Source organism: Ahaetulla prasina, chromosome 3 (genome assembly GCF_028640845.1).
Source record: "Ahaetulla prasina isolate Xishuangbanna chromosome 3, ASM2864084v1, whole genome shotgun sequence".
NCBI classification, from domain to species: domain Eukaryota; kingdom Metazoa; phylum Chordata; class Lepidosauria; order Squamata; family Colubridae; genus Ahaetulla; species Ahaetulla prasina.
In genome coordinates, this window is record NC_080541.1 from 219840050 (window position 1) to 219852354 (window position 12305).

At 40.9% G+C, this 12305-nt stretch overlaps 1 protein-coding gene across 1 annotated transcript in view; it reads left to right on the forward strand.

Moving 5' to 3' along the window:
* The window catches only part of SLCO4A1 (solute carrier organic anion transporter family member 4A1), a 77957-nt gene that overhangs the window by 44260 nt on the left and 21392 nt on the right, over nt 1–12305 (forward strand). Inside the window, exons 6-7 of the mRNA XM_058178519.1 lie at nt 1867–1978; nt 8585–8739. Of these exons, the coding sequence (XP_058034502.1) occupies nt 1867–1978; nt 8585–8739 (267 nt within the window). The remainder of the gene's footprint in view (nt 1–1866; nt 1979–8584; nt 8740–12305) is intronic.

Sequence of the window (12305 nt, forward strand, 5' to 3'; positions counted from 1 at the left end):
AAAAAATTTAGAACTACGCCGCCTTCGACATGACCTGAGTTTAACTCATAGAATCATCTATTACAATGTCCTTCCTGTCAAAGACTACTTCAGCTTCAATCGCAACAATACACGAGCACACAATAGATTTAAGCTTAATGTGAACCGCTCCAATCTTGATTGCGGAAAATATGACTTCAGTAACAGAGTTGTTAATGCTTGGAATACACTACCTGACTCTGTGGTCTCTTCCCAAAATCCCCAAAGCTTTAACCAAAAACTGTCTACTATTGACCTGACCCCATTCCTAAGAGGTCTGTAAAGACAGTGCATAAGAGCACAAACCGTGCCTATCGTTCCTGTCCTATCGTTTCCTTTCGTTATATCCAATTAATATAGTTATTACATACTCATACTTATATATATGCTTATATATTTTATAGTTATTTCATACTTATGCTTATATATACTGTGTGACAAAATAAATAAATAAATAAAAATTAAGGAGAAATTTCCTGACTGTGAGAACAGTTTATCAGTGGATTACCTTGCCTTCAGAAGTTGTAGATGCTCCATCCTTGGCAGTTTTTAAGAAGAAATTGGATAGCCATTTGTCTGGAATTGTATAAGCAGAGAGTTGGACTAGAACAGGGGTCTCCAACCTTGGCAACTTTAAGACTTGTGGACAAAGCTGGCTGAGGAATTCTGGGAGTTGAAGTTCACAAGTCTTAAAGTTGATAAGGTTGGAGATCCCTTAAAGTTGGACTAGAAGACTTCCAAGGTCCCTTCCAACTATGTTATTCTATCCTGTTCTGTTCCAATCCAATCCAATCCATTCCATTCAATTCTATTTTTTGCAATGGTCATACAGTAGGTCGAGGACTATCTCTATTGCAAGCGTAAAATTAATTAACAGTTTTTTTCCAAAATTGAGTATAATGCTCAAAAAGGACTGCTGCACAAGATTATAACTTTTGCTTGCCAAGGATTGGAAGTTTTTTCCTGAGCGCTTCAGTTAAAAGTTCTCAAGATGATAAGACTGGAAAAGGTATAAATATTTATAGCTGGACTACCTTAGAGGGAAAGTGTTGGCATAAGTTTGCAGGAGTATAGTACCCGTAACAAATGATCAGCCTATCAAATAGTACCCTGAGTAGAAACATGATATATAGCCCACTTTGCTAAGTCCTTTGTGCATCAGAATGCAACATAGACCAAGTCGGAGTATACAGGTTGCAATAAATCGTTCTAATTACAAGCATAATTTGTTGAATAAATCACCAGAGGTAAGTTTTATTTACTGAGCATACTAAGCTATAAATCAAATTTTGCAGGGCACATTAGTTTAACTCGTAACCTGCTAAGACAAACTACACAAAATACTTGGGGTGTTTGACTGTTCGTAAATCTTGCGCCACCTCCGCATATGCGCAGGACCTTCTGCGCATGTGCAGAGCATTAAAAAAAGGACATGATGACATCTGGGTGGTGGGCGGAGCCTACAGTAGTGGCAGCTACCAGTTCGCCGGAACCAGGTAGAACCAGCAGAATCCTACCACTGACCTTATTTTAAGAGAAGGCATAGCAGGAACCTCAGGATGTTGGTTATTGATAGAATAGAATAGAATATAATTTTTTATTGGCCAAGTGTGATTGGACACACAAGGAATTTGTCTTGGTGCATAGGCTCTCAGTGTACATAAAAGAAAAGATACGTTCATCAAGGTACAACATTTACAACACAAATGATGGTCAATATATCAATATAAATCATAAGGATCGCCAGCAACAAAGTTACAGTCTTACTGATGGGAGCATTGATATGTTCAGACGATCCAGCTGATAAGTCACGAATGAATGACCTTATTGAAGCATTTGCTGTCCTAGGATCACAACGTTACATAGTCATGCGAGTTTCGGAAACCCATCAATCAAAAGATGGCAGCCATAAAACCGCCTCGGATCCTGATTTCGGAAAGACGGTCAAAGATCTGCCACAGTAAGAACATCCCTTTTTAATCATTCATAGATATGTGAATTGAATGTGACTTTGGGGTGTGGGGAAAAATAACTCCAACACTGTCTGTGTTCCTTTCACCAAATGTATTCATAAGGCAGATACGGTATTCAGACAATACATAGAGCCAGTTTGGCATAGTGTTAAGGTTTTGGCGTAGAAACCAGGAGCCTGTGAGTTCTAGTCCTGTCTTAGGTACAAAACCAACTGGGTAACTTTGGGCCAGTCACCAGGAGACTGTGAGGTCTAGTTCCGCTTTAGGCATGAAAGCTGGCTGGGTGACTTTGGGCCAGTCACCAGGAGACTGTGAGTTCTAGTTCTGCCTTAGATCACATGAAATATTAATGCCGCTTTATAAAACCCTAGTGAGATCACACCTGGAATACTGCAACCAATTTTGGTCACCAGACTACAAAAAAAAGATGTTGAGACTTTGGAAAAAAGTTCAAAGAAGAGCAACTAAAATGATCAAAGGCCTGGAGACTAAACCGTATATAGAATGTCTGCTGGCTTTGGGTTTCGCTAGTCTACAGAAAAGAAGAATTGGGGGTGACATGTTAGCAGTATTCCAGTATTTTCACAAAGAAGAGGGTGTCAAATTATTCTCCAAGGCACCAGAGGGCAGGACAAGAAACTAATCAAAGAGAGAAGCAATCTGGAATTAAGGAGAAACTTCCTAACACTGAGGACAATTAACCAGTGGAACAGCTGGCCTCCAGAAATCATGGGCGTTCCATCGTTGGAGGTTTTTAAGAAAAGACTAGACAGTCACTTGTCTGAAATGGTATAGATTCTCCTGCTTGAGCAGGGGGCTGGACTAGAAGATCTCCAAGGTCCCTTCCAGCTCTATTCTGTTCTATTCTTAGGCATGAAAGCCGGTTGGGTGACTTTGGGCCATTCAGTTAAGCAGGAAAGTTGGCTGTCTGTGACATTGGGTCAGTCACCTTCTCTTTCACTCCAATGCACCACATAAGGTTGCTTTTGTGAGGAAAATAGGAGGAGGAAGGAATATTATGTATGTTAGCTGTGAGTTATTTATAAATCCTGTAATAAAGGTAGGATAAAAAACTAATGAATAAACAAATACAGGAAATCAAAGCTAACAAAATACAACAAAATACAACTGCTACAGTACGTTATTATAACATAGTATGTTCCCAGAATAAATCACAGAGTTTATGTTAATAACCTTGATTTCCAGTTGTTATGACTCTAAAATGTTTAGTCAGATCACTTACAAACCAGGGGTGGCTAAAGAATACAACATGTTGTACAACCAAGAGCCGTGGTGGCGCAGTGGTTAGAATGCAGAAATGCAGTCTAAATCTGCCAACTGCCAGCAGTTCGATTCTGACAGGCTCAAGGTTGACTCAGCTTTCCATCCTTCCGAGGTGGGTAAAATGAGGACCCAGATTGTTTGGGACCAATAGGCTGACTCTGTAGTAAACCACTTAGCGATGTCTCTAAAGCACTGTGAAGCGGTATATAAGTCTAAGTGCTATTGCTATCCTGACACCGATTAGTTTAAATCATGAACAAATGTACAGTAGCTTATTAATAAATAAACTCAACTGATCTGATAGGATTCAGTCCCTTCTTAAAAAAAACCCATAACGGGTAGGGTGACAAGTTTATTCATTTATTGAACATCTACAGTTCAGTGGTGGGTTTCAATTTTTTTTTACTACCGGTTATGTGGGTGTGGCTTGGTGGGCATGGCATGGCTTGGTGGGCATGGCTTGGTGGGTGTGGCAGAGGAAGAATACTGTAAAATCCCCATTCCCACCCCAATCCTGGGGAAGGTTACTGCAAAATCCCAATTTTCTCTCGATCAGCTGGGACTCAGGAGGCAGAGAATAGATGGGGGAGGGGCCAGTCAGAATTTTTACTACCAGTTCTCCAAACTACTCAAAATTTCTGCTACCGTTCTCCAGAATTGGTCCGAACCTACTGAAACCCACCTCTGCTACAGTTGTATAAGCATAGCCATATTTTACTAGAAGAGTACTCAAATCTTCTGTTCAAAATAAAATTCCCTATCCCACCAGGCTTAAAATTGTAGGTCTGGATAGCCTCAAACTACGCCGTCTACATTCTGACCTATACTTAGTTCATAAGATTATTTACCAAAACGTTCTACCTGTAAATGAGTACTTCAGTTTCAACCATAATAACACAAGGGCTATCAATAGATTCAAACTCAATGTAAATTGCTTTAATCTTGATTGTAGGAAATATGACTTCTGCAACGGAGTGGTAAATGTCTGGAATACTCTACCTGATCCTGTTGTTAGTCTCTCTAATCCCCATACCTTTTACCGTAAACTGTCTACGTGGACCTTTCATGTTTCTTAAGAGGTCCCTAAGGGGGTGTGCATAAGCGCACCAGCGTGCCTACCATCCCTGTCCTACTGTTCCCAATTATATGTAATCATTCTATGTGTTTATGGCTATGTTTTGCCTATTTATATTCTTTTTTTGTGCCAATTTTTTTCATGTGTCCATGTCCATGTCTATTCTGTTACTTGTTTCCTTATTCTTTTTGACCAATAAATAAATAAATAATATAAATAGCAATAGTAAGCACAAGAGAAATATTCAATCGGAACAAATTATTAAACAAACAAACAAACAAACAAAGCCAGTGGCTGGGTTCCTTCAACATGCTGAGTCATGACATCCCTAGTCTAATCTAATTTGTTGTTTCATTCCTTTGATGAGTCTGCTACCAAACCGAAGAACAGCATTGAATTGTCTTCTAAAGAGGATCCAAACAAATGCACCCTTCATTTTGGACACCCTTGTGCTGCCTTCAAAACAGATGGCTATAATGCAGTGCTGTATCTTCATTGTACACAAGTTGTTAGCTGCCGCTCCTAAAGGCAAAGAATCAACAGTATTTTAATTTTGCGGGGAAGCAAACTAGGCTACTCCAGAAATCTGAACTGAGCTAAACTCAGAAGCATAAACTTTAGAGGAGGAACAGTAGTTTGGTTAATGCTAGAGTTAAACCTGTTGGGAATTGTGAAGCTGAATCTATTGTTAACTCATCTTTGCAAAGAACGTGGCATTTTCTCTGAGATCTCTTGATAAAAGCAAGTACACAGCAGCTATCGTTAATCTAAGAACTGTTAACAGTAATATATATATGGAAAGTTTAAAAAAAATGACCATTTGCCACTTTTGAACACCATGACACAGTTATTCTGCGTAAGACAATTAAGTTCCAAAATCACATTTGAAATGGGCCGTAATAGCTCAGGCTTTTAGAAGCCTGTTATTAGAACACAGCAGCCTGCAATTACTGCAGGTTCAAGCCCGGCCCGAGGTTGACTCAGCCTTCCATCCTTTATAAGGTAGGTAAAATGAGGACCCAGATTGTTGGGGGGGCAATAAGTTGACTTTGTAAATATACAAATAGAATGAGACTATTGCCTTATACACTGTAAGCCGCCCCGAGTCTTCGGAGAAGGGCGGGATATAAATGTAAATAAAAAAATAAAAAAATAAAAAGAAAGCCAGGCAGCGTGTGACCAACTCAGTGGACAAAAATGAAATAAAAAGCAGACATTTAAACTATGTTGTGACTTTAACCTCTTTTTCTTCCAAATATTAACCCAACTTTTATTGAATGAAGGGATGAAATGGAGATCTTTGCATTACGAAACCATCTGCAAAACCACTCTAAATCATTTCCTTATGCCAATACTAACTATGCAGTTGGGTTTATACATTGTGTTTAATCTTAAACTTAACTATGTACAGTTTTATTCCTTTAACATGAAATGCATAAACAAATAGACCTCATTGTGGTTTAATATGGCCTGATCACCACAAGATGCTAAGAGTCACTTGTTTCCCACAATCTATATATATGAAAGCCAAATTCAAATCACTCATTACAAAATCTCCAGAACGGTAAAGCATACAAACTTGAAATTTGGCATGTATGTTCCTCTTGGCTTCTAGCTGCTCATTAAGAAATGATTTTTTCAAAACGACCATCAGATCATTAGTATTTCATATACAGTATTATATTTACATGGGGCTCCCCTTGAAGAGCACCCGGAGGCTCCAGCTGGTCCAGAATGCGGCCGCGCGGGTGATAGAGGGAGCAAATCGAGGCTCCCATATAACACCACTCCTGCGTAGGCTGCACTGGCTTCCAGTGATCTTCCGGGTGCAATTCAAGGTACTGGTTACCACCTTTAAAGCGCTTCATGGCATAGGACCTGGCTATTTACGGGACCGCCTACTGTGACCGACGGCCCCCCAGCGACCAGTGCGCTCCCATAGAGTGGGCCTCCTCGGGGTGCCGTCGGCTAGACAATGTCGGCTGGCGACCCCCAAAGGGAGGGCCTTCTCTGTGGGGGCCCCAACCCTCTGGAACAAATTACCACCAGGTATTTGCCAACTCCCTGATCTCCGGACTTTCCGACGTGAGTTGAAAACATGGCTGTTTCATCGTGCAGGACTGGCCTGATAGTTTTAATTGGGAATTTTAAATGGGTTTTAAGGAGTCAGCCTAAATTTAAATATTTCATTTTAAATTATTTTAGTGTTTTTAAAAATTGTTTTAACATGGCTGTAAACCGCCCTGAGTCCTTCGGGAGAAGGGCGGTATAGAAATATAAACAAATAAATAAATAAATAAATAATGCACTGATGCTAAGGAGCTAGACATTCTACTCCCCCTCTCCACCTGAAAAGAACTCTGTTCCAACTGCCAGTTGCCTTATATTAACATGCTCTGATGCTACTCCTTCGCTAAACCGGGCGTGGGCATGGCCAGCACGTGACTCATCCAGCTTGCAGGCTGGGACATTGTACTCCCTCTCTGTTCCAACTGTCAGTTGCCTTATTCTACATTAAATTTCAGGCTTTAAGTATCAATTTATCATGCCCGATCACATAGTTTCGTAGGGCGTCCAGCTAGTATCAAATATAGAAGTCACAAAATAGGTTTAGCTGGCATGAACTCAGCCACGTTTCCTACTAATGGTTCACATTCAGCACTGAAAATGTTACCTAGTTTTGGTAATAAAACGTCTGCAAGAAGGAAAGAAAAAAAAAACCAAGCTCACAGAGCACCAAAAAACCCCTCGTTAAAATTCTCCCTTTCCCGATACCTTTGACTATTCAAACAGAAAGAGCTATTGTGTAACATACATTGTCTGGTTAATTTTGTTCTCTTTCTAATTTCCTGGTAGGGAACAGGAAAAAAAACACACCTTAAGTAAAGGAGAAGAAAGTACCACCAATTGCATTTTAGATTAGTTGTGGGTTTTGGGGTTTTTTTCTTCTTCACCCGATTTAACTGTCTAGAAATACAGACATCTTACCAACTGGTGTGGGTTCCTAGGTCATTCTCACTTCTGGGAAAGTGCCTGTGTGAGAAAACATTGCTGAGCAGCTGCTACAACATATCACAAGGGAGTTGGTGCACAAATTATTGTCTCTAATAGATTTTTTTTTAAGGAAGCAATTTTCTGTAAGAGACCTTTCTCTGTTCCCAGGACTGTGTTATTTTTCCCTGAACAAACACTTCAATAATAAAGATTATTTATTTGTTTGTTTATTTGTTTGTTTGTTTGTTTGTTTGTTTGTTTATTTATTTATTTATTTATTTATTTATTTATTTATTTATTTATTTATTTATTTATTTATTTATTTATTTATTTTACAGTCCACCTCATCCAGAAATCATTTTTAGAGGGGCATTTTTCTTGGATTTAGGGATTTTTCTTGGAGCTAATGATTCTTGATGATGGAGGAGGAGGAGGCACAATAATACATTTTCGTAAAAAAAGGGATAGATTTGCACAACACACAAACTAAAATACAGTTGCTGTATTGTGGGTCACTATCAGGGGTGAAATGCTCCCAATTCGGACCGGATCAGGTGATCCGGTAGCAATGGCAGCGGGTGGTTTGGAGAACCGGTAGCAAAAACCCCTGCCCCCACCATGCACAGCTGAGCCACACAATTGTCAGAGCCTTTTTTTTTTTACTTTTAAAAAAGAGGCTTTTTAGTTCCTCTTCACTTTCTGCCATTAGAGTGGTATCATCTGCATATCTGAGGTTGTTGATATTTCTCCCGGCAATCTTAATTCCAACTTTTGATTCATCCAGCCCCGCCTTTCGCATGATGTGCTCTGCATATAAGTTAAATAGACAGGGTGATAGTATATAGCCTTGCCGGACTCCTTTCCCAATTTTGAACCAATCAGTGGTTCCGTGTCCAGTTCTCACTGTTGCTTCTTGACCCGCATACAGGTTTCTCAAGAGACAAATAAGATGGTCTGGTACACCCAATCTCTTTAAGAAGTTGTCAGAATAAATAAATACAGATAAAAACTAATCACAATGGAGAGAGAACAATCTTTTGAAAGATAACAATCATTTCTTTTTAATTATAAGAAATTGGAGGAACATGCCATGAGGGATATGGGATTATAATCCTCAGGAAAACCTAGAATCAACTAAAATAAATGGAAATCACCTTATTAATGCTTGTACACCTAGCTTGGAACGTAGGATCTACACTAAATAATTTGTTCCCTTTTGTTTTTTGGGGGGATCCTAAAGGTCACTTTGGCTGCTACTGAAGAACCCAACTTTCATCTTCCTTTGCTTAGCTGGAGCTACAGAAGCTACCTTGATTGCTGGGATGTCAACTTTTGGCCCCAAATTCCTTGAATCCCAATTCAGCTTAAGTGCCTCTGAAGCAGCAACTTTGTTTGGTAAGAAAAAAGAGTCGTCGAATGAAGCTTTATTAGGGGGTTTTAATCCCCATTAACTGAGCTCAGCTCCTGCTGGCTTCACGGCCACATCTATATACAGCTAGTCAGTCATGGGATCCAGCCAGTTCGGGCGAACCGGTAGTTAAATTGCTGGGTGGCCCTGCCCTGCCCCTTCCAGGAGTCCCCACGTGCCCCATTTTGGCTCTCAGGTAAGTGCAGGGAGGCCTACTAGGCCCAAAACGAGGCATGGAGGGAGTGGTGTGCCTCCCCCCAGCCTGTTTATGCTCCTAGGAGGCTGCAGGGAGGCCTACTAGGCCCACAACATGGCACTGGAGGCAGTGCGTTCCCCCGACGGCCTGTTGTGTCTTCCAGTGGGGTGCAGGAGGCTGAGTGTTGCCTCTCACACACCCTAGCCACACCCACCATGGCCACGCCCACACAGCCAGTCATTAGGGCAGACAACTGGTTGTTAAATTATTTGAATCCCACCACTACATAAATACACTTGTAAACAGTGTATTTCTGGGTTAATTTACTTATACATAATAATAGTAATAATAATAGTATTATTTACTTGTACATAGAGGCATTCTTCCAGCTTCTAATTTCTACCTCTATTGTCTAACCATTGGTAAAACAAATCCCATGTTAAAACATATTCTGTATCTGCTTTATCCTTTATCTTTAATGTTAACCTATCCATTTCCAACACAATCTAATATTTTTTAAATTATATTTTCACCTGTAGGAGTTTTCCTCATTTTTCCAGGGTTGTGCAAATACAATTCTCGGCTGCTGTCAAAACATGTAATATTAAATATATGTTCCCTTTGTCATATTTTTCTGGTAATATACCTGACAAAAATATTTCTCAGCTCCCACAATTTTGAAGGCAACTTCTGTTCCATTGGTTGATGGTTCTCACTGTCAGAAAATTTTTCCTTATTTCCAGGTTGAATCTCTCCTTGGTCAGTTTCCATCCATTATTCCTTGTCTGGCCTTCGGGTGCCTTGGAAAATAGCTTAACCCTTTTCTCTCTGTGGCAGCCCCTCAAATATTGGAACACTGCTATCGATGATTACTCAATCAACCACCTCCATTGCATTGTTCCCAGATTAAGATCTTCAGGCTGTTATAGGAGGGTTGGGTTCCAGGGGTGGGTTTCAAAAATTTTAGCAAGGGGTTCTCGGCCTGGTTGCTGGGTGGGCGTGGCTATGGTAAGCGTGGCCTCCTGCACCACGGCGGGGTGCGTGTGTATGTTTTTGCCCTCCCGGGGCTCCAGAGGCTTTCCTTGAGCCTCTGGGAGGGCGAAAACAGCCTCCCCAGGCTCTGGGGGCCCTTTGGAGACCAGAAACAGGCCCGTTTCCCGCCTTCCCGAACTTCCAGTAGGTCTGTTTTTCACCCTCCCCAAGCCTCCACGTATGCCCTGCACTTACCTGCATCCAAAACGGACCGCATGGGGACTCCGGAGAGTGGAGGGGAGGGGAAGGGTGGAGTGGGCGGGGCCAGCCAGGAGTGGAATTTGTGGATTCTCCGAACTGCACAGAATCTTAGCTAGAGGTTCTCCCGAACCCCTGCGAATCCCCAGCAGCCCACCCCTGGTTGGGTCCAACCCAGGGGTGAAATGCTCCCGGTTCGCACCGGCTCCCCCAATTAGGTAGCGATGGCAGCTGCTTGTTCGGAGGACCGGTAGCAAAAATCCCCGGCCCCGCCCCCCCTGCCTCTGCTGAGCCGCACCATCAGCAGAGGGTTTTTTTTTTTACTTTTAAAAGTTTTTCTTCAGCTGAAACATGCCTTGAAAAGTAAAAAAAAAAAAACCCTCTGATGATCGCGGGGCTGAGCAGAGATCATCAGAACACTTTAAAAGTTTTTTTTTAAAAAAACCCTTCAGCCGAAGGGGAAAAAGAAAAAGAAAAAAACCGGAGGTTTTAAAAGCCTCCTCTGGCGATCCCAGAGGAGTTTCCTGATCCTCACAGGTTTTTAAACTCACTTTTTAACAGCCCCCACTTACAAGAGCCCCCACCCAAGCCCAGCCAATTCTCCCTCCTCACTTACCTATAATTACTGCTCTTTTGGGCTGGCAACGGCATGTTTTCTTCAGCTACTGAAGAAAAAAAAAAGCTTGCTTTGACTTCCTGCTTTGCTGGCTGAGGAACTCTGGGATTTGAAGTCCACAATAAAATAAAATAAAATAAAATAATAAAATAAAATATTTGTGCAGCTTTCTGAGATTTGGGGTGTTTCTGTAGTGTTTCACTCTAACTACACAAACACACAAAATCTCAGAAACCTGTATATGGCATTTTGTGAGTGTGTGTGAGTTGTGTGTGTGTAAAGTGTGAAAGTTGGTTTTTGAGCTTTTTGTGGCTGTGTGAAGTGTGAAGTGCAGCTGCTTTTACATTGTGTGTGAGTCTTGTGTTGTGTTGTGTGTGTGTAAAGTGTGAAAGTTGGTTTTTGATACCTCTTGTTGTTTTTTATACTTTGTTTATTATTTTTATTATTTATTGTTATTGGCCATGCCCACTCAGTCATCTGACCACCAAGCCATGCCCACCAATTAAGCCACGCCCACAGAACCGGTAGGGAAAATTTTTAGATTTCACTCCTGGTCCAACCTCACATCGATGTCAAGATGTTCCAGAGATCAAGAGCAACCGCAGAGAAGGCCCTCCTCCTGGGCCCCATCAGCCGAAATAATTCGGATGATGGGACCCACAGCATTTGTTCTCTGCCAGCACGAGGAGTATGGGCCAATCCCAATGGGGAGAGACAGTCCCTCAAGTACCCTGGACTCATGCCACCAAGGGTTTTAAAGGTGACCACCAACACCTTGAATTGCACCTGGAAGCAGACCCACAACCAATGCAGGTTACGGAGAAGTGTTGTTACAGGGGCCATTCTTGGGACCCCCAAAACTGCCCCCGTATATTGGTTTGCTATTGCAAATGTTCTGATAAGCTCTTTTCAATTTACAAGTCTAGTCCAGAGTCCTGGTTTCCTGGTTCCTTCCCAATTCTAACCAGATTCAAGTTGGCCAACTCACAGCTGGCCAGATTTATTTACTTTATTTTATTATTTATTTATTATTTTATTTTATTTTATTTTATTAAATTTTTATACCGCCCTTCTCCCTAAGGACTCAGGGCGGTGTACAGCCAGAAATAAAATACAAGATATATACAGTCAAAACGAATTAAAATGTAGCAAAATTACAAAACGGCTAATAGTTAAAATTAAATTTAAAAGTTTAAAATATTAATAAAACCCCAATTTAAAATCAAACTATTATGCCAGTCCCGCTTGAATAAATAAATAAATAAATATGTTTTTAGCTTACGACGGAAGGTCTGAAGATCAGGCACTTGACGTAGGCCAGGGGGGAGTTCATTCCAGAGCGTCGATGCTCCCACAGAGAAGGCCCTCCTTTATATTATATTGAATAATATAAAAATTATTCAAATTTTTATACCGCCCTATCTCCCGAAGGACTCAGGGCGGTTTACAGCCTTATAAAACATAAAAAACATAAGAATAAATACAAGTTAAAACAACATTTTAAAAAAAAA